Raw genomic sequence first — 23,936 nt, forward strand, 5'->3', positions numbered from 1 at the left:
CTCAAATTTAAGTGAAACCTCTTGTGTTCCGGTTTGAACCTATTACCCCTTGTCCTACCATTGGCTGTCACCAAGAAGAGCCTGGCTCCATACTCATGGCACTCACCCTTTACATATTTGTAAACATTAATGAGGTCACCCCTCAGTCTCCTCTTCTCCAAGCTAAAGAGCCCCAGCTCCCTCAGCCTTTCTTCAGAAGGGAGATGTTCCACTCCCTTAATCATCATTGTTGCCCTATGCTGGACTCTCTCCAGCAGTTCCCTGTCCTTCTGGAACTGAGGGGCCCAGAACTGGACACAATATTCCAGATGTGGTCTCACCAGGATGGAGTAGAGGGGAAGGAGAACCTCTCTCGATCTACTAACCATCCCCCTTCTAATACACCCCAGGATGCCATTGGCCTTCTTGGCCACAAGGGCACAGTGCTGGCTCATGGTCATCCTGTTGTCCACCAGGACCCCCAGGTCCCTTTCCCCTACTCTGCTCTCTAACAGGTTGTTCCCCAACTTCTACTGGAACCTGGGGTTGTTCCTGCCCAGATGCAGGACTCCACACTTGCCCTTGTTATATTTCATTAAATTTTTCCCTGCCCAACTCTCCAGCCTGTCCAGGTCTCACTGGATGGCGGCACAGCCTTCTGGTGTGTCAGCTACTCCTCCCAGCTTGGTGTCATCAGCAAACTTGCTGACAGCGCACTCTATTCCCTCATCCAAGTCATTGATTAATATATTGAATAGTACTGACCCTGAGGGACTCCACTAGATACAGGCTTCCAACTAGATTCTGCCCCATTGACCACGACTCTCTGGCTTCTTCCCTTCAGCCAGTTCGCAGTCCACCTCACTACCCGATCATCCAGACTGCACTTCCTCAGTTTAGAAGCAAGGATGCTGTGGGAGACTGTGCCAAATGTTTTACTGAAATCAAGATAGACCACATCCACTGCTCTGCCATCATCTAGCCACCTGGTTGTGTCCTCATAAAAGTCAATGAGGTTGGTCAAGCACGACTTCCCCTTGGTGAGGCCATGCTGACTGCCCCTAATGACCCTCTTATCCTTGATGTGCCTTGAGACAGTGGCAAGGATAAGTTGTTCCATCACATCAAAAATAGTTTCCAGACAAATTTCACTCCCAGTTTCTCAGCGGTATTTGATGCTAAGCAGTTAGTTGCTAGAGATCACTGGATCTAATCATAAGAGAGGAACCTTCAACGAAACCTAAAAATACCCAGATCATGATATAAATGTCTTAGTGAATGTATCATCACAGTCAGTATTATCAAATCACATTTAATAATTTATTTAATCACTTATTGTATTTACTGTGATAAAAATGACACTTTTTCAGAATGAGATAAAAAAATAAAATTGGAAGTTTCTGATTTAAGTTACAACATAGATTAAGTTACAACATAGACATCCAGAATAGGTGATCTTAAAGCTTTTAAGTTATACATTAAGTAAGTCTGAGGATTAACTCTGTACCATAGCTAGAAAAGACACATTATCAATTTAGAACATTAAAAAAGTTACAAAAATTCTATAATATGTTGCTTAGGAAAAATATGCTATTTAAAAATACAGAGAGTGCAGAATTGAAGACTGCTTATCTGCAGTAGCAAAACTAGTAATGTATTCTTTAGACAGTATTTCCAATACCAAAAAGCTGATGCTGTGAAAGTATGGGAGGCTGGCTGGGAACAAAAGAAAAGCTCTAAGTACTACAGCTTCTCCAATGGCTAAAAGTAACTGCATTGACAGCAAATAGAATTTGCCTCTAGAGCAGATCTCATTTGTATCAAACTTCAAGAAAACATCAATTCCCTAATCACCATGCATTTAAGATATTTAATATAAGTTTGAATTATGCCTTAATGTGTGTGAACTTTACATAGGAATCTTTGGATAGCAGTACACAATTTAAGACTAAGGTAAAGAACATACATGAAAATCAAATAGGAAAATAAATTATTCCTTAGTGATAAACCAGCAAAATTTCATGCATTTAAAACAATGTTGGGTTTGTTTCTGTTTTTTACCGTCAATAATGAATACAGCAGAAAGCTACACATATCAGTTGAAGGAATTACATTTTCTTGGAAGGATTTCATCAATTCATATTTTGTAAGACTACGAAGTTCTAACCATGTACTGGAAAAGGTAACTTAAAAATAGTATCAGTTCCACTCATAGACTTCAGATTAACTCAGCTAAGTGTTAACTGAATTATGGTTTTTAATCTCAACATAAATTAATCAAGGCAGAAAAAGTGGACACAATTTGGATGAAAAGCATCCAAGACCTTATAAGTGGACATTGAAAATGAAATGTCCCTCACAAGAGGAAAAACAGGAGGTGGTTGGTTCGTGGCTATTGAACATCTGAAGCTGAAAGTTTCAGACAGTTGGAATATAAAGGTGTGGGACTGAAACAAGTTGCCAGGAATTAAGAAAAGGATGTGGCATATAATGTATGAGATATTCAATGGCGTCTGTGGACATAAACATCTTTAACCTTGTGTCAGATTCTCCTTTTACACTGAGGTGCAAGCTAAGGAATCTTGCATTTACTTTATAGCATAAGCATGTATAAGCAGTGATGACAGTGTAGACAATACACTATAAATTAACACATGACACATCCAACAGCCTAAGAACTTTACCAGTCGACAGAGTAATAGCCAAGGAAAAACATACGGAAATGATTGTGGATTACACTAAGTATTTTGGTAATTAAAGCAAACTAGAGTTACAAATCAATTGATCAAAATAATGCCTATATTCCTCGACACACTTTATTGTAATCTCATAAATGGCTTTGCATTGTTTTGTATAATGTAATTTGAGAAGCGATGGAGGAACAATCTTTGATAGGCTTTGTTATTAAATAGTATGTTTGTAGGCAAGGACAACATAATAAGGCTTCACTGATACTTGTCAAAAGTAGTTCAAATTACCATAGCTTTCTTCATCCTTTTGTAATGGTATCAACAGAAGTTATAGCCAATTATAAAGTGTGCTGCTATCTATAATCAAATTTCAGATTTAAGCAGTCTAATCCTTGGGAATTAAATGCAAAGCAAAAAAAAAAAGTTCTTGCTCACCATAAAAGAACTTTTTAATAAGCTTAATTGGCACCATAATTTTTCTTCATAAGAACAGGACAATTTCTTTCAACATTACAAAAAGAACAGAATAAGATAACATCTAATACAGTTTATTCATCTCTTGCCAAATGTTTCCAGTACAGAGGCTGAAAATATAATGATTTTGATTAATCTGATGTAAGTGATGAGCATTTACTGTTCTCATTGAAGCCACCAGGAGCTGCTAAAGCTGGGCAGCTTTGGACAGCAGGACGATTCCCATACACAGCCAAATTTGGTAAGTACCACAGCTACCTACATCTGAAACCTTTCGTCTCTGGGAATCTACATATCTCTAGTAACAGCACAAAACTTAAACCCTTCTAAACTGATATTCACGAAATGAGTATTTTCATTATGTAGTGCTGGGGGAGCACATGGTGCTAGGCAATAACAAGATGTTCTGATCCCCTACTACGATTTCTACCCCGAAGAGCTGGAAGGGCACAAGCTGTAAAGCACAGGAAATGCAAAACACAACACAAAACACAGACAGAATGACAAGTGGTTGTTATTACTGAAATGCGTTACAAAATAAGTGGATTTGCAGGAGTTTTTTGAAGGAGGATAGTGAAGGATCTTTACGTACGTTAATTGGGAGGCTGTTCCATGTGTAGGAGGCAGCGTGGAAAAAGACACAAAGTTGGGAGTGAGCAAAAGAGACAAAAGGGGAATTAAGAGCGATGCTTGGGAAGTGCTGACAGTAAAGGAAATGAGGACCAAGGTTAAGCCAGAACCAAGAGTGCCTTGAACATGTGGCTAAGTCTGTGCAAGGGAGGGAAAAGAATTCCTGGCAAAGGCTTAAGAAGCAAGGAAACATGGGCAATTATACAGGAAAGGAGAAATGATTTGTGTAGCGTGTCCCATAGAAAAACATGAGAGTTAGGAAGTGGGAAACCAGTTCACATCACATAACTAGGGCAACAAACATTTCAGTCTCAAATAACAGAAAATAATTAACCTCACTGAGATTATTACCAATACCCAGCCAGATGTGATGAGTGGTAAGAACATTAGACTGCAGTGATTCTTTGTCTAAAACTGCTGAATCACGTGAAATCACCTGAAAAATCACCACGTAGTGTAAAAAACACATACCCAAAATAATTCAAATTGAAAAGGTTAGGAAAAAAAAAGGTGTTTTAAACATGCCGTTCAATGTAGCAGTAAAATGTGTTTGCTGTGGTTGTTCTAGAAAATCAGTAAACTCAGTTGATGCACAAATAAATTGTGTCGATACAGAGGTTTAGCTGTTGCATTCCCATCCATCATCACTGCCACTAGTTGTGAGAAATACACAAACTCTCACTGTCCACTGAACTTTGATGAAGAAAACTTAAAATACAAAGCTGCTATCTCATAAGAGAAATCAAATATTTTTAAAGCATATAAAGGGGAATGAAATACCATTACTTTACTTGTTCTGAGCCAGAAGTACCTTTTGCATGGTTTAAGTTTACTCTCCTTACACATTACAATTTTGTATCATTTACAAGTACATATTCATTAGCTCTTGAGAGTTAAGTACAAAAAATATTGAGTAATTTGTCACTACCATTAGTAATAGCAGTTTCTATATTACTGAATCCTTAAAAAGTAATTTTGCAATTAATAACTTCCTCTCCTTGACCAGCATTTTCAAAAGAATTATAAATATATTGATTACTCTTAGTAAGTGTCTGCTATCTTTTGAGCTTAAACACAAATGCAGGTCCAAGCAACTCACATCTTATCAATAGGTGTAGAGCTTGAATACTTGCATCTAAGTTCAACTCACGATGTCATTGATGTCCACCTCTACAGTAGATTAAATCAAATAATATATGACATCATATTTTGCTGGAAACTTAAAACAGACATCTAAGTGTCTACTCCTCTTCCATGTAGTGATAGTCCATCAGTAAGCCCTATTAGCATTGCTTACTTTTTTTTTCTTTTCTTTCCACTCATACTGTCACAAATTCACTGTTCAGAATTAGATGATTGAATGTTGGTCACTTCCACTGTATCTTAGTGAGAGGACTCCATAAAGCAGTCCCTCTCCTTTTTTCTTTTTGTATTTCTGTGTGTGTGTAAAACTGCAGGAAAAAGAAAATATTAAATACATTTCCAAACTCTACTTCAGAAGGTCTCCATTTAGGAATTTTCTTTAACTCCAGTTAAAGCTTATAGGAAAATTCCTTTAGCTTCAAAACGAAATCTGACTTCAAAAAACTCTACATAGCTTTTTGCAGGTTTTAAAGTGTACAAAGAACAGGATGTCAGTTAGAGCCTTAACTACAGAGCAAGAAATCTATGCATCTCTGTGCTTGCTATATGAAGGTACACCACACACACTTCAGTTTGAACAAGCTCCTATCTCACTACCTCAAACACTAAGGAAAATCTGTACTTACCCACAAATCATGTTCAGCGTAATCAAACAGCAGCCAAACCTTTCTGTCGCTGTGAGAAAGGAACACCTTCTGCAACGCAATCACGTTAGGGTGCTTCAACTCTCGTAAAAGCTGCAGAGAAACAGAGATGATCTTGTTACTTCTGCGCATGTTAAGGAAAGCAAACACAACAACAACAAAAACCAAAATGGGTCTTAGCACAAATAGCAAACAAGTAATCCTAAAAAAGACCCTAGAAGAAAAGATGCCACTGATTCAGCACACTATCTTCAAAATGTCAAAATCAGGATACACACAGCCCCCGTGGCACGGGTTGCTGTTCTGCAAGCACAGCAGAGCATCATCAGCTGCCTCTGTTTGTCCCACACTCAGCACCCAGCTGCCCATCCTACCTATTGATCCCACACACCCTCAGCTTCTCTCCTGAAGGATGTTATTCCACACAAACTAACTGTTTTCTCTTATCAAAAGGTGATCATTGGGATTTAAGGATGTCAGAATGAAGCTGTACAGCTGGTCTAGTTCTTTGTATGGACACCACAGTTCTTTATCACCACATAATTACTGTACTACCAATAATCTTCTGTTGCACTGGATCCCTGTCTCACTTTCCTGGAAGTCCATGGGATTGTTCTTCTCAGAGCATAAGGATGTTTTTCAAATCAAAGTTTATCAAAACCCTTTTTTGTAATGGTTGTTTCAACTACTATCCTGTAATCCAGAAATAAACCCAAGCTTATTTACTGCTTGCCAGAAAGAAAACTAGGTCTCATGACTAATTAGACAGCACATAAAAGCAGGCACTGCTGCTGAAGTCGCCCTTCTGCCAGATAAAATCAGTCTTCAGGAGGAGCTGGGAAGCAGTACTCCCAGAAATATAATTGCCATGGACTCCCTGTTTTTTGGGGTTTTTTCCCCTCCATACTGCAGCCACAAAAATGATGGATCACTTTTGTTCTATCTGAAAATTGCCTGCATCTGGAGCACTAGTATATAAATTGCCAAGCATCAATTTACACAGCAAGACAGTAAATGAAGTCAGTTCCAAGACACATGGAGAGAAATTAATCTTCCCTTTTTTCACCTTACAGAAAAGGACTTGAGATGTTTATTTTAAGGGATGGGGGGGGAAAGGAAAAGGAAATATATTATATTATATTATATTATATTATATTATATTACTATACAGATCTGTCAAGACAAGAAATCTTCTACAAAATATTACAACTGCTTAAATCTATTTCAGTTTTCCAGCAAATGAAATAATTAAAATGTTCTTTCTACCATGCAGAAAATGTTTTCTTTTTGTTTCTTTCTCTCCCTAACAGCAAGCATTTCTAGCTCTAAAAGACAGACATTCCTCCCTAATGAACTGATCAGTAGTCATACCCAGGTATCACCTACAAGATACAGTAAAAATCTTTTTGTCACTTAACAAATAGTAACAACTTGCAGAATTATAAACTAACAAAACCCTAGAGATGAAAATCATCTCTCTTTGACATGCGTCAAGACATGTTGCCATATACCTTGTCTTTACTAACAGTACAAGCTATTTTCCAGTAGGGATTTGATGTGATGCCTCTGCTTCTTTTCTTTTTTAATAAATAGCTCTTGTCATTTTAGGATATATTTTTAAACTAGGGAAAGAAAAAACACATTATAGTATGCACTTTTTTTAAATTGCTATTAGATTTTTCTTAAGGATACCATTGACAGAAATAGTGATATAAAGTAATTCCAAATTAAAAAAAAAAAAAGGAAATAAAAAGGCATTCTCTCAAAATAAGCAAAATTTTGCAGTAAGAAACAGTCAAACAGGATATAGTTCCATATCAAATGCTAGCATATAATAAGTTAACAGAAAAATTTTGTAGAGCGTAAGAATAGGAAGAAAGCCTAAAGTGGTGCGCATTAACAGAAAGGTGCTATAGGAAAATTAAGACAGGAATGTGCCTATTCTGCAGCTCCCAAACACCACTGCTCATGCCAGTCCACACTGAGAAACCATCCTTAGCAGTGGTGACCATCAATCAGAACAGCCTGATCAATAAATGAAACTCAAAACCTCTCCTCTTCACACAAGTTATGAAAAAGGATACTTTCAGATTAAAGGAAGTAGTAAATTTCTTATCCAAAATGATATACACTCATTTACAGTAAGCTATTTCTAATGCATTGTTCTGCTCTTTTGAGCCAACTTAGACGACACAAAGCAGCATTCTTACCCCAAACCCAGCATTTTTGACTTGATGAAAACTGTTATTGCTATGACCTTAAACACTGCTCTTTATAAAAAAACATGAGAACACAAGGAAGAAAACACTATGTTAGTTTTATACTACACATGTGGAGTTTCTAACAGACCATTTCTGTATCTGACCCAAAGCTGAGGAACACAGCACCCTCAGGCCAACAAACAGCCTCTGCAATGATGTTCTGACGCTGCATTTTCCAGCTACTTGATGGCTTTTTATGGCTGTAGCCATAGCCGGCGAGAGCTCCCACCACTCACCGTGTCTCTTTAAGCAGGTCACACACTCCCTACTCGACTCCTTCTCAAGTCTGTTCTGCTTGGAAAACCTCACAGTTTTTCCAAACCATACTGTAAATGAACATGTTAAAAGCAATAAGGTTATTTTTAAAACTGCAATCTAGAAGATGCCATGATGTTCCCTTATCATAGGGGCTATGGCAGCTTTATAAATAACGATTTCTTGGGTTTCGGGTTTTGTTTTGTGGTTTTTTTGTTGTTGTTCTTGTTTTTTTTTTAAGAGGAGCAGTTACAAAGCTGTAAGAAATTTCACACACAACAGAAACCTTCAGGTGTAAAGCAGTGGCACGCATCCAAACCAGAAGGGCCCTAAATGCTCTTACAATCCAGCTGCCCAGATTCTCAGTGCCCCAGTGGGAGTCGGACCAAGGGACGGTCAGCCCCAGAGTCCAGCGCAGCAGGTGGAGAACGGCAACTCTGCTCTGCTCCAGCTGCCCTGGGCTTGCAATGGTGCTCGACACAAACCCAACGAAATAAAAATCCATAGTTTACATACAAGTGGCCAGTGTGAGTCACGAACGGAAATATTGGTCAGATTTACGTCTAAAAATGTAAAACTTCATTAATGTTTATAAACATGTAAAGGGCGAGTGTCGTGAGCACGGAGCCAGGCTCTTCTCAGTGACAACCAATGATAGGACAAGGGGCAATGGGTATAAACTGGAACACAGGAGGTTCCGCTTAAATATGAGAAGAAACTTCATTGCAGTGAGGGTAACAGAGCACTGGAACAGGCTGCCCAGGGGTTTATGGAGTCTCCTACTCTGGAGACATTCAAAACCCGCATGGACACATTCCTGTGAGGACTGGACTAGATGATCTTTTGAGGTCCCTTCCAATCCCTAACATTCTGTGATTCCTCTAGAGATGGACTACAGCAGAAGAGAAGGCAACCACAGGGAGCAAAGGTGATGTTGCTCACAGGAACAAGAAGAGAAGAGCAGAGATGAGGAGAATCATTCAATAAGCACTGGGAAGATGTGATCAGAAGAGAATATAGGGCAGAACCTAATGGTAACCAAAATGTGGCAAATCTGAGACAGCTGTTTCAAAGGCAAGTGTACATTTAAGTTTTAGCTAAAAAGAAATCAGAGACTTCAGAACTAATATTTTCATTAAAGAAGCCAGGTTGGAAGCCACTAATGTGAAAACATGGGACATATCTAAAGCTACTTGCAGCATGGTTGTAGCAACTGCCTACCCTAGTAACTTCTATGTTTGACTAGAATTTTGTCAACATTTAATTTCTAGACCACCCAACTGTATTGTCCCTAATTTTTGTCTTAATAGCTTCAAAATTATGCACTGTTTTAAAGGAAGCCAGATAGCACCCAGTTCTTCAGCTAACTCTCATCTTGAAAACAAAGACCTAACTCATGTTAGACTTGCCACTTTTGCTTTTCTACCGGCTTCTATGAAGGGCTGGGGGTTCCTATTGCCTTTGCGCAGGCTGAGAACAGGCCTGACTTCAAATCCTTTGAATAAGGGAGCAGAAGAACTGATTTTTAAATATACTGTCCAAATAAGAGATACAGTGCAGAAGGGGGAAAAAAAAAAGTGTTGTAGGGTATTTAGGTAAGATTTTAGCTTAGTCTACTGGCTCACCTTCCAGATTTGCCTTTCTGCTACTCCCTTTATTAGCTATCACACACCACACAACTATAACAGTTAATTCATGCACCTTTTTCTGAAATGGTTTTATGTCCATTCATCACCATAACCACATTGACAAATGTACGCTTTAGCCATACCTAGAACACCAAGGACAACCTCAGAGAAACAGTAAATCATTATCTACAGCTTTTCTACACCACAGATTGCCATATAAACTTTAAACATACAAAATGAATAAATGAAACATAACAACAATAGTATCCTTCTTAGGTCTTGCACAGAAGTAAATCAGTTTGAAGATTTGGTTAGTTCAAGTCTGAAGTTAGAAAGAAAAAATTAATATACTATCATAATAACTGAAAGATTGCAGTGTATCTGACATTTTATTAAAAGATAACAACCTGAACATAAAAAGGATCTGCAACAGCTAGTATTTATTACTAAGTGAACACAGCATCACATTTTAATAGTACTTTAGCTTACTGCTCCTCTAAAATTTGAGTTACATCATACCCAACTTGCAGTAAAATGCTGTTATAATAAAAACCTGTCTCTCAGGTGAGTTACAGTGCACTTCTTTCTTGGTAACAGCATACAAAGTAGGTTAGGCAGAAAGCCATTGAGAAGGACATCATTTTGGACTGTCAACACCTGTGCAACCTTGACCGTCCTGTACAATAGCTTTCTCGTAAACATATTACTTTTATTTTATTATTATTATTATTCCGGTCAAGAGAATTGTACAAGCATCTTTGCTTGTTACAGGCTCTTGGTTGATGCCACAGTCTCAGATTTTAAAATGCTGCATTTGGATAGCCCAGATAGCATGAAACAGCTTGTAGGATCCCAGACAGATACACAGTACATGCAGAATTGCCAGGAATTTCTTCTGCTGTCTGACAAGTAAGTTCTCTCACAAGGGATATCGAGCATTTCCCTCACAAGTGAATGTCTCTTATAGCAGGGCAGGGCTGCAGGCTGTGATGGGAAAGTGTCTGATGAGTGAGGAAAAAGTTAAGTTGGCAACAGAATTGCTATAGAGCTTGAAGCGTTGGAAATCTGAAGTGTCAACAGTCAAGCTGAGCTAAACTTCGCATGGAAAAATCAAAATAAACAGAAGAGATTGTCTAGCCAGAGAAGGAGCACAAGAGTGCACAAGCAGAAGAATAAGAAAGTAAAAGCAGGATATCATATTGTTTAAAGACAAAAATAAAGATCTAAAATATTTTACCTTTGGTTTTAATGACAACTACGATACTGATCATGCAAAGAATGAACACACGGACTCAAAATGTCTCACATTTTAAAAAGTGAAAATTAGCACAAGTCAGATAAAAGCAGGACTCAGAGGCAACATCATATGATTAGCAAATACAGCACATTTATAAAGGGGACAGTGAAAGGAGACAAAGCATCTGCAGACCAGACGTGTTAATCCAAACCATGAAAAAAAGAAAAAAAACCACCAAAACAGTTTGAAACAATTAATATAAAGAAAAATGTGTTAAAAACAAACTACTCAGATTTTCTTCTCTGGTAACTGATTTTATTACTTTTACAGGCAGAAGATCTGTGTTCAAATTTCAGCTTTTTAAGAGCGTTAAGTACTTCATCAGGTGGGAAAGATGACAACTGGAAGAAGTTTGAGGTGAGCAAGAAACTACCTAAAAGGGCAATTGCTGACAAGAAAACATTTAAAGGTAAAGTAGTTCCGTATATTAACTATTTGCAGAGTTACCAAAGAATAGGTATTGTGTTTATTAGTACAACCAATCTTAGCATCAAAATCGTGAATATGAATCAAATTATGTGATTAAATAAAGGTGGCATTGCCGATGAAGCAGAGGAATGTGATAATACATTATCTTGTACTATACTTTATGACTGAGTAAACAAAGAGTAACAGAAATGGGATGAAATTAACAGCACAAAATCTGAATTCACAGGAGCAAATCTGATACGGAATATACTGGTTGAAGTACTTACAGGTGAGAAAGGAACATATTGGCATAAATATATAAAAGATTTCTGTGATATATTGTTAAAATATTACATACAGTTTTCTTTACCTATGATCAAACAGCTCCCCCTCCACACACACACAAGGATGAACTCACCCTGAAAGCGGCAAAGGGTGATTAAAGGAGGAAACAATCTATCCCTCAACAGGAAAGAAAAGGCTTGCTCAATTACTGTAACTAATCAGATATTGAAAGGAAATAAGATTGCTATCCACTAAAATACAAAGGCCTGAGGACCAAAGATGAAAGACATAATCACGCTAAATGGCAATCGTGGTTCAAGAACAAACAGATACAACTGATAAATTTACCCTGCAAAACAGCATCTCCTGAACAGAAAGGTTCAGGAAGAGGTTGAATGGCTATTGCACATAGAAATGTCAAGATTCCACATAGAAATGTGGATCAGAAGAAGTCGTATGAAAGACCAAAGTACAAGCTCATAAAAGCAATCAAGCATCTTGCATGATTAATATAGTCAAAGCCTGTCAGGTCACTGAAGTTTTAAATAGAAGCTGAGGTTTCCAAAGGAAACTATAGATCATAATTTTACTCCTTCAGCAGCTCTTCAAAAATTCCAACTTATTTAGATGTTATTAATCAAGACTAGACTCTCTCCTCTGTGTTATTAATATTATCCTTTCCACATAGGTCCTCTCATGCCTATTACCATACTGAGCTCATGCTGGAGCTTTTCCCTCAGGGAGGGATATATGGGCCTCTCAAGAAATTAAGTAAAGTCAGGTATCTATTAATTTTATTAGACTTCTAAAAACAATTCTTGCCTAACTGTGCTACAGGTCTCAAGTTTATCAGGAAGAAGAAAGGGGAACTGAAACAGCATACCACATTAAAAAACTGCTCAAAATTCAGCTTTGTTTAGTGATCCAATTGATTCTCAAGTCTGGCATTTTCCAATGAGTATTGCCTTTTCTAGTTGGAGAAATTCCACTCACAGAGTCACTGCATAAGTGAAAAAAAAAAGTGTAGGCAACATAAAAATGGACCTGGATACATACACACACACAAAAAAAAAGAAACTGCCCAAAGAACCTCAGAAGATGGGTAAAAGTTCAAGTGGCAGCTTTAGCTCTGCTTCACAGAGGACATACTCTTTGTGTACTGGGCCGCTCAAGCCCTGGCCACGGATAGCCCTTGGTATGCAAAACCAAGTGGGGAAGCAGACTGAAAAGCCAAAAATTAACAACTGCTGGTCTTATATGAACTGCTAGGGGTGTTGCCTCCATTCACAAGGCACACTCCCAATCAAAATTAACAAGCTAAAATATTTTAAAGCATGGGTCCAAGCAGACTCTCGTCTTCCCTCTAATTCTCCTCTACAAGCACCCAATTTTCAGCAGTTCTATCCCAAGCAGTCCTTTATAATGGAACATCCCTCCAGTCTGCTCCACACTTCCTTCAGCATTTTCCTTTCTTCAGCCTTTCACCTCTCTAAAACACAGGGCCCAAAAACTGTGAGGGCTCCAAACTCCCACAAGAGAAAGATAAAGTATGTTTAAAAAAATAAGTAAAAAGACGCTGAGCAGAATCCAGCCAGTAAATCACCAAATGTCAGGACAGGAAGAGGACAAAAACCTGACACACCCTCCTCCTATGACAAGAATTAAGAAAGTATTTATTCTATAAATATTTTCATTTTAGGAGCTGAAAATGGCCTGGCATTGCTAAATAACTTTATTATTCTGAAACAAAAGCTTGGCAAAAGACTTTTTATAAGTACTACATTTTAACTAAAATAAAGCAATAGAAACCACGGTAACTGCATTTTTAATTCTTGACATTCCCAGCAAAAGAAAATTAAGTAACTTTAGCACTTTTCTTGAAGAACATAGGCAGAAATACAAGTATAATGATTCTTTGCATCTCTTAGTTACCAACATGGTACTACTATGACACAGACTTTTAAAGAAAGTAAAATTACTTCCAAAACAATACAATTGTTAATTTTTAATACAGCTATATAAGGAAATGCCACCATTATGATCATACAATATCAACTTAGCTCCAGTGCATATATTTAATATGCCATTTATTTTCATATCATTTCTATAAAATACATCTGAATTATTATACAATTTAATTTCTGCATCTTTGAAAAGGAAACTTTGTTTCCTTTAGAATGATCAAAATCTATGCTCTCTCTTCTGTTAAAGGCAGCTCTGTTGTCAAATTTGGTCAGTCTGACAGATTTAACAATAACCATGTTCCTGCCAATTGAGAAGTATAGAGAACTTTAAGCTGTGTCTCTCTCAGAGTTCTCTCTTTATTTGGCCTGCAACAAAAAATACTCATCCCCTCAGATAACACCAACAACTAAATTGAAAATATCTATATAAAGTAACCTGCTGTAAAGCCATATGGAATGTTGTCGTTTCGGAAGATTTTAAAACATACCTTGAATTTGCTTTTTGGTTGACTAGAAAATAAATGTCTTCTGTTACTGAGAAGATAAAGAAATTTCCCACCAAACTAACACAGACTGTTAAACCTAAAGCTTTATTAGAAGAATCTTTACGATGGGGCAGTAGGAGCAACACACCACTTTGTTAATATATCTTCAAAATTCAGAAGTAGTTTCACACAAATCCACAAACCTACACATTCAGTCTGGGTTTTTAAACTGTAACTAGTTTTCCCTGGCAGTGCTTACTCTAACATTTCGGCACTTTTCTGATTTCCTGGCAACCAGTTACCACATTGGTCTTGCACTGTATCTCACAGAGAATAAACAGTGATTTTCCAAAAGTACACAGTGTTTTTTCCAAAAAACAGAGGTTTTCCAAAACCCTTGTAGAAGGGCAAATAAGACTAGACACCAATTCTGATCAGTTGTCCATTTTTCAAAGGTTTTGCTCTCAAAAGACTTCAGAAAGATAAATGTTATATGAACCAAAGTAAGAGTGATTGTGTTTTAGCAAAAGAATGGCCCAGAAGTATGTTTTTCCAACCTCAATATAATTAATTATGGCACCATAGTGATGGATCTCTTGGGAGGCAATAATTTTCTAACCTATGCAAAGGACTGGACAGTGATTGTAATGCTATCCTGAAAAGAATTCCCATAGAAAATATTTTTACAACCTATTTTTCCCTTTAGTCCTAAAGTTTACTTATTATCTCCTCTACCTAACTGCCTTTTTGATTAATGGTTTTATTATTAAATCAAGTTTTCATTTTTCTGATACTCCTCCAGTTTTCCACAGTTTATACATTACAAACTATACAACACAAATTATCATACAGGTTATTTAACAATTATCATTAAAATAAAATCTAGATCTTGAAAAAACTTCTGTCCAACAACTTCTTGTGTTTAACTAGTGATAATGACCACACTCACAACTTGGCAATTACGTCTATTGGATTCAGAGAAAAACACAAGTCTGTGCCTCTGCTTTTGATCCTCAAGTTAGCTATTATATGGTATGTAAAATGCCCTTGTTTTGCTTCTGTATAGACCCAGAGCACATCAAGTGTGACAAGGCTGAGCTGCTCAACACCCCTCTTGAACCTATACCAAAGATACAGAATCTATGCCAAAAATCACCCGTAAGATTCAATCCATGAGGGGTTCTCTCATATCATATGTAACAGATTTGGCTCTGCAGGAGCTGGCTGGGAAGCTGCTGGCACATCCTCTTGATCTGACAGCTCAATAACCAAAGCAGTCCCACCAAGTAGCAAATCTGGCTTCAGTCTTCCTCTCTAATGCTCTTACCTGATGAATGGAAGGGGCACAGTGCGTGAAAGGGTACAGCTTGAGCACATGAGACATGGTGACAATATTCCAAGTAAACAGAAGTGACTCCTTGCAGCTTGAAGGAAAGTATCCCCGCCCTAGAAAGAGTCTTACCCTGTCTTTAATTTTTGCTCCAAAAGACGCATTAAGGCTTATTTTCAGGGGATGTCTTATTTTTCTATGAACAAAAATCTACATTTATTCCTGAACAAAAAGAATCAACGTTTATTCAAATATGGTCATGTCATCAAATTCTGGAACATCATCATAACTCTCCAAACCCTGAATTCCATCATGAATTTCTTTGTTTGGGTCTCATGGGGTCTTTTGGGTGTGATTCTTTTGAGGGCGTCTGGTTTTCTTGGTGAAGGGTCTATCTGTCCTGCTGCATTCTACTGCCAATTAACTTCACTTTTTTACATGTATAGCTGCCTGGACACTATTTACATTGACTTTTTAAAATAAACTGCAACTAGGGCTTATATTTCAAGCATCCTGAAAAATCCTGAAAAATCACACTAGGGCTTATTTTTCGGGCAGGTCTTGTTTTCAGGGAAAAAGGGTAAAACCTACACAGCTCCTCAAGCATGCATGCTGAATGTTACAAATCCAGATCCAGAATTTAACTCTGCGCCTGCTTTGGAAGGGACTTGGTGTACTATTCAAGGTCAAAGAATATGCTGCTGCCAAATACTGTCACATCTAAGACCTCAGCTTGCATACAAGTATTTCTCAGATACAAAAATACACAGGAATACAAATCAAGTGTTATAATTAGGCAGCACTCTAACAATAATTTAGAAAGTCCAACAGCATCTTAAAAAGGCATTTATCTCATAACATAAAATATAAATCCAACTCTCTCCTGTGATTCAAAACTGTTTGAAAAAGATCTGTGATGGCTTAACTTTGCATCTACTGGTTTTGTGATAGATCAGGTATCAGCTCTCCTGCAGGCAGCATAAAGCAAATGCTCTAAGAAACTGAAAAGAAATTAAATCAAGTGCCTATGCCCCAGTCTGGATCAAACACTGATGGCTGATTCACCAACACAACAGCAACTTCCAGTCAGGATACAATTCTGTTAGGTCTTGTTGCCATGATGCTTCATCACAGAAACAGACTCTTCAGGAAGGAATAATTTCATTTTGTACATTACACTAAGTTTTTAGTGACAGTACTACGTGGCATAAACTGTGTGTATTTTCATATTCCAGGATTAAAAGAAAAAAATACCTTCTTACAGTTAAAAAGTGAAAAACAGAAAAAAAAAAAGAAAACTTAAAGATCATTCTTCATATGTACTCATTCTCCTTACCCCAGACTGGTAGACAGGAGTTTACATATATAATTTATAGTTCAATTCTTCTTTAAATGGAAAATTAAATCAAATCAGAGGTATGAATTCAAAACATACTAAGCACATTAAACCTCTGTTCCTTATGGGAATCCAGTTAAAGCTGCTTTAGTTCTGAATGACAGCATCCATTAAAGTTTGATGTACTTCAGCTGATCTGCTTTAATGTCTCACCTCTAGTTAAACAAGCTAATAGACAAGCCTACAGTTGCAAGTATAAATTGAGTCTAATACTATACTTCAAGTGAGAACGTGCCTGCAGACTGGAGGAGAAAATTGAGTATTTAGGGCTTCTCAACTTCCTTTAATTAACTCGGGTCTGTTTAAAATAGCAAAAGTTTTGCACATAGTTTTACAATCAGGTTTCTTGTATACTGTTTCAGGACAAGATTCATTTAAGAATATTACTCTTTCAGAGTTTTTACTCAAGAATTATAGCGGCAATTAGTCTGTTGACATTTACAACAAATCCAGCATTTCACTCTGGAAGCACAAGGCTAGATCATTCTCAATGTTTCTAAACACAATAACCCATTAAATTTGTTCTGTTTTTGCTCATAGGTTTTCACTTTTTACCCACATTTTCTGCAATCCTTTTAGCCACACTTGAGACAAACCTAATGTGCGAAGCAAGCTAAAACAAGATGTGCATTGGCGGTCTCCCAAGTTGTTAAACGCCTACTACAAGACTCCTCTCATACTCTCAGGATCAGACTTCAACTGGATAAAGAAAAGTCAGTTTGTAATCTAAAGCCTGCTATTTCCTCATTCTTCAATTAAATATGAAAAATTCTTTAATGAGCCAATGACTGCAGCAAACCAGTATTTACCCCAATAAGGACTGACACAGTTCAGGAAGGCTCAAAAGGTGGATTAATCTAATTCACAAAATTTGGAGAGCAAAAAGTCGCAAACATAAACAAGGTATAGTAAATATGCTCTTATGGCAACCTATAAGAACTCAGAACAACATCGGTTTTGTAAGGGAGATTTTGAAACAACAGTAGGTAGTAAGATGAAGAAACCAGTAACTAGTAGAAACTACTAACTGGTTAATATTTACCCTCACGAGAGGTTAGGTACATGGCATTCTGTATTTATCTTCTACTGAATATAATCTTTATCTAAAGTAACTTTCACTGCAAGCAACTGGGGGCTCAACTGACTTTTCTACCATAGGCAGCAAAAGCCATGTGGCCCTGAAAACAACATACCATGAACACTCATGTTAGACTTTCTTCCTGAGAACTGAGTGCAGATACTGTCCCAGGTATTACACAGAAAAGAATAATTGGAACTCACTCTCAAGATCTACAACAGAACTCTTCCAGACCTGGCATATCTCATTAAGCATGCAATTAGTGGTAGCAAATAACATTTTTATAATCCTAACCAAAATGACAGTTCATTTATGTGCATCTTCCTTCTAGAATAACAACTTCAGTCTGCCTAGAGAACAAGAAATACATCTTTCAGACGTTAGGAAAATTTCTTACACTGATAGGGCATTCACCCACTGCTAAGAACCTTCAAGACTACAGCAAGCCTCCTGCACGTGTGCAGCTCCTAACTTTGCCAAACTAATTGTTTGGGCTGTGATTTTCCAGCCTGGGCACCAAGGAACATCTGATTGTTCACATGAAACATCTACCCATTTACAAGAACACCACCAATGACAAAACATGTGATACATGCGTGTTCCTACTCAAAGTGCTAAGAGCTGTGGTACTTGATTCAGACCTAAGAATCATTTTAAGTCTGCTGACTCTCCTGTCCCTGATATAGCTGAGGCAAACACCAAGGAAAAACAAACACACACCACAACAAACACACCACATAAAGCAGCACATTGACAGCACAAGCCCTTCACGGCATGCACAGTTAGCTTCCAGCAAGCCACCAGATCAGGGACTTGACAACCAGTTTAAATAAAGGCACTTCACTGGCTTCGTACATTTGCTCAATCAGCCCCCAACCACATTCCTCCTCCCCAATTTAGACTCTATCAGAGGAGGAGCTGTGTTTCCAATTTGAGTTGTACTGAGGAGAGACTGGCTATCTTCCTTCAGTTGTCCAAGCTCTTGTGTTCCAATAAACACTGAATAGCAATTCCCTAATTAACTTTTCCATATAAGTCTGTGATTTCAGACCCCTACATCTTGCTTCAGTTTCCCCCCTTCCAGCCCGCATATTCCCAGTCTTTGTCTCTCTTAGTACAGAAGTAGTTTTGTATCACCGATTTTCTTGAATCCCCTGATCTTAACCTTTTCTAGCACGACTGTATCCTTTCTTTGGTGGAAAGGGATCAAAATGGCACATAGACATTCAACATTTGAACACACCCGGGATTTATGAGGTTGACAGAGTCCGGTTGGCTCTCAGGTCTTAGCTCCAGTAAGTCATTCTAGTGAGTTTGAATTTGCCTTTTTGACTGCTCCTGAACTTGGGAGATGTTTCCAGAAGAAGAGTGATGAAGACTCAAAGATTCTCTCTCTCCCCTCAACCTGCACCACAGTAACGATCATTCAAGAAGCCACTGCTGTCTGTAAATTGCTAAGGTTGTTTCTCTCCTGTTTCCACTACATTAAAATTCAATGCTGATAGATGCAAACATAATTTTATCACACATGTTATTCAGCATTATGAGATATTTTGCACCTCTGCACAGGTTAGCAAAGAAACAAAACCAGATTAAGCAATTTTGTATCACAAAACTGTCATCTGATGCTTCACTTTCCCTTGGGGGAACAAAAAGTGTTATTTGCGTATATTTGGCGTATGCTCTGTAGAAATGGACTAATAAGACCTTTAGAGCTGTTAAATGACTCATGTTGGAGATAGCTCTGGCACTAAACAAAGGAGAAAGTTTCCCCTATTTTTCTCCTGCCTAATTCAGAGAGGGCCGATTCCTTCTGGGGCAAGGGACATGAAACTCACTCCAGAAAGGGGAGAGGTAGGAAGACAGTGAAGGAAGAGTCGGTCAGGAGAACCACCCCAGGGAGACCAAAACCAGCCAGCAGGAGAGGGACACCGGCTGCAACATCAGGAGCAAGAGGAACAGTGGGGCCAGAATCAGCAGGGATGAGACACATGAGACCTTGGAGGACACTAGAGAAGAAACAGGACCAGGGAAGAAGATGCATAGAACCATAGAATTGTTTTGGTTGCAAAAGACCTTTAAGATCATTAAGTCCAACCGTTAATCTAACACTGTAAAGTCCACCACTAAACCATGTCCCTAAGTGTCACATCCGCACGTCTTTTAAACACCTCCAGGGATGGCAACTCCACCACCTCCTTAGGCAGCCTGTTCCAATGCCTGACAACCCTTCCCAGGAAGAAGTTTTTCCCAATATCCAATCTGAACATTCCCTGGAGCAACTTGAGGCCATTTCCTCTCATCCATGGGTGAAAGAAAGAAGAAATTACAATAGTAAGTCAGTGGGGAGGAATGTGACTGGTTGGGGAAACAGAAGGGACAGGGAAAACAAGCAGGGGGCACTAGCAAACCTGAAGAGGAAAAAAAAACTGCATTGGTGAGGCAAGGAGTGGGAAATAGGACAAAGAGTATCAAAAGGAATGAACTAGGTAGGAAAAACAAGACTAAGGCAAGAAGACCAGAGGAAGGGAAAGCAAAGGGCAAATACAGAAAATATCAAGGAGCAAGAGGCACACACAAGAGTGTCCAACACAGCAAACACCCCTCCTAACCTTAGCATAAAGTCCAGGGCCCCACAAGCCCTCTGGCAAATGTGCCCTCCTCCTTTCTTTTTTTAAGCATTAGTTCCCATTAAAGTGAAGTTTCTTAAGACGGCAAACTAATGTCTGTGTTTTGAGCACGGGGTCAGAAAGAAAAAGAGAAAACGAGGCATAAGAGAATGGAGGCATTGCAGTGAAATGAAGAGGCATAAGGAAGAAGCTTCTATTTCTAGGACAGAAAATTGAAAAATGTATAGTACCTGTCAAATTCTTTTTTCCTTTCAGCATGACCTTCAGGAATAAAGTCAGTCAGATTTGTATGAAAAGGGAAGACTGAAAAAGATGAGGCCTCAAAGAGCATGTCAAACGTGGTAAAAAGAATCTAGGACTGATGATATGTGATACAATTAAACTGTAAAAATGGAGAAAACGCTCATGAAAGCAGGTGAAAAAACCACAGAAGTTGATTGTAGGATTCTATTATAAGCACTCTAGAGGACAAAAGAAGCAGAAAAAGTATTAAATATTGCTGCTGACAGATCCTGTGATAGAACACGGAAACACAAGGAGAATCAAAAAGTATATCGGCAGAAGAAAAGCAAGAAGGAACAAAAGGATATAAGTTATGAATACTTAAACACCAGATATCATAAGGAAGTGTAAGCAACAGAATACAAAGCGTACTATACAAAGACGAAATTACACCACAAAGGTTAGAAGATGAATTAGAGACAACAGGACAATAAAAGAGCAGCTCTGCTAGTGAACACAAACTTTTAAGTAGTATTGCCCCTGACTGAAGGGGCAAACACCAGCTAATAGATATAGCTAAGCAACCAGATGCATCATCTGCATTAAATTACAAAGCATGAATGCAGAAGAGTTCACAGAAAGAGAGTCAGAAGCCAGAGTCAGAGGAAGGATGACAAGCAAAAGATTAGAAGTTACATGCAAGTAGCCTGGTAACAAGGCTTAAAAAACTCCACAAATAATACTTTTTTCCTACTCAGACCACAGATGTTTTACAATGGTTACTGAAATAACTGAATGTAATAAGACATTTTGTCCCAATCAACATGTCACTACTATACAATAGGACAACTCAGCCAAATAATCTAAGAAGTGTAACATGCACTTTGTTTCCACTCATGATGACATTTTCCACAGTTAGATAAAAATCAAAACAGCACGTCCTTTATTGGAGCTGATAAAAAAGAGAGTAGGTCAAGGATTCTTCCTTTATCCTATTATTGCAAAGACAGAAAACATGTTTTTGCAACGCCCTGCCTAAAAAACATAGACTAGACCTTTTATATTTGGCAAGAAGCATGGAAACGTTCAGGCAACGGGCCAGATGTTTCGTTAAAATGCATAATGGCATGCCTTAGCTTTGTTGAGGACCCACAAACAGCAGCCTGAGAATCTTGTCCCAACGTCCTCTCTTCTTACTTAATACCCAGAACCAGACTTCATTAAAGGTATAAAAACGTATTTACATAACTCCCCTCCAATCTCTTATGAAAGACAAGATCATATCCTATGCTGTAAAGGCTACAATAACCTCTCAAGAAGACAATTCTATATACATAAGCAATTAAATAGTTTAATTCATACATGAAGTTACTTTAGCACAACCTTTCATAAAAGCAAGGCGTGCTGTTGATGAGTGCTACAATGAGAGAGCTTGGGCACTGCTTGTTCCACACTGTCCCCTTCAGCTCTTCTCTATTTCTTGCCACTGTCCTCACCTACGTTAAACCACCACGCACATGCTATGTCCCTAACTAAGCAGCACATGGCGGGGTTTCATATATATACGTGTCTATATGGCCTCCCTTTTGCCCCAGCTTTTTGTAGCACACAAGCTTTATCTCAGTAGCTCTGCCTGGATTCTGATACACACACAAAAAATCATCAAATCTTGGAACAGATTTACATGATTTAGAAAAGGCCCTCAGTCTCTCATTCCACCATGAGCATCCTTTTATTCCATTGTCTTTGGATTTTTAGGTATTTTAAATGAGCAAAATAAATTAATGTGATATGACACAGATTTGATGGAACAATGGGACTCAACAATCATGAAAGAGACATTACAAATAGCAAATAAAAAGAGTGAATTACATTGAAGAAAATACAATGCTAAATGGAAGTGTTAAAAGACACACTGAGTGCTGTTTTATAAGCCACAAATATTTCTTGAAAACCTCATTCAGGAGAAGCTATGCAAGGAAGATTCCTTCCTTTAAATTTTCTTTACTATTCATAGCATATGAATTGGACTGTATGCAACAACAGAGCAATTAGTTTAAATACTGCCAATATTCTCACTGGTGATAATTGGTTGCTTATAGCAAGAACATCTGTTCCATCTTTCTTAAGAAATGAAGTACAGACCCTGTTACCTAGACAACAGAATCCTTCTGAGCATCACACACTATAAAAGGGCAACATCAACCTAAGCCACACTTCATATTTATTCTCCCCACACTCCCTTATCGCCGTTAATGCAACCAAATGCCGTGACTTTTTAACATTAAGCCCATATTTATCAGATCTCATAAACTCAGGCCCACTTTCACACGCATTAGAAGTAACAGCTGTGTTACTGTCCTTTGGCCAAGGAACAGTCACTTTGGGGGTTTGTATCCGGCCAGTTTCCACCGCCCTGACTGCCAAGTTGTCAAGATGAAAATGCTGCAGCTTTTGCATACTCCAAGAGTGAGTGCCATCAAATCTAGAAATCTCAGCCCAGTCCCCTTTAATGTGATCCAAAAAACAGTCACCTTCACCACCATGCCCCTGGATTATGAGAGGTGTTCAAGTGCTCAGAGGACTTAGCCCATACCGGCACTCACCAGTGCCCTCCAGCCAAATTAAGGAGAGTAGCAGCAGATAAACCTTTGGAAGATGCCTTTCGTTGCCTTAGCAAACTCCTCACAATTTTATAAATATTGATGAAATATTAACAACAATTAAGCGCACCAGATGACAAATTCCTCTGTGTGCCTTAGTTAGATGCATGGATTTTTTTTTTCCTGTGTGCGTGTGATGGAGGACCAAAGAACATGGAAGCTCAAATGATGTGTGAAACCTAAGGATTAAGCACTCAGAAAGGAAAAGAGAGCTCACGGGGGCAGAACAAACTGCAAAACAATCATCACTCACCTATCACTCTAAATTCATCTCACTTTACCTTCCTTCTGACAACACCCTATATTACTTTTCTTCCTCCTCCACCTTCTTCCCTTCTTGGCTGCAAGAAGAGGAGCAGCATTGTGTATCCTCAAATGCACATGCTGTAGCTGTCCCTGCCATAGGAGAACCTCTATAGCTTTTATGCATTTGGTTTTGCATGTGCAATAGCAATTGTACATTGTGTCCTGGGT

The 23,936-nt window shown here is 38.2% G+C and overlaps 1 protein-coding gene across 3 annotated transcripts in view; it reads right to left on the minus strand.

Moving 5' to 3' along the window:
- The window catches only part of CDK19 (cyclin dependent kinase 19), a 137,566-nt gene that overhangs the window by 77,515 nt on the left and 36,115 nt on the right, over positions 1–23,936 (minus strand). For all 3 annotated transcript variants that reach the window (XM_080342397.1, XM_080342396.1, XM_080342398.1), the window contains one exon: positions 5,543–5,653. In XM_080342397.1, coding sequence (XP_080198523.1) covers positions 5,543–5,653 — 111 coding nt within the window. The remainder of the gene's footprint in view (positions 1–5,542; positions 5,654–23,936) is intronic.

Source organism: Nesoenas mayeri, assembly GCF_963082525.1.
Source record: "Nesoenas mayeri genome assembly, chromosome: 3".
Taxonomy (NCBI): Eukaryota; Metazoa; Chordata; class Aves; order Columbiformes; family Columbidae; genus Nesoenas; species Nesoenas mayeri.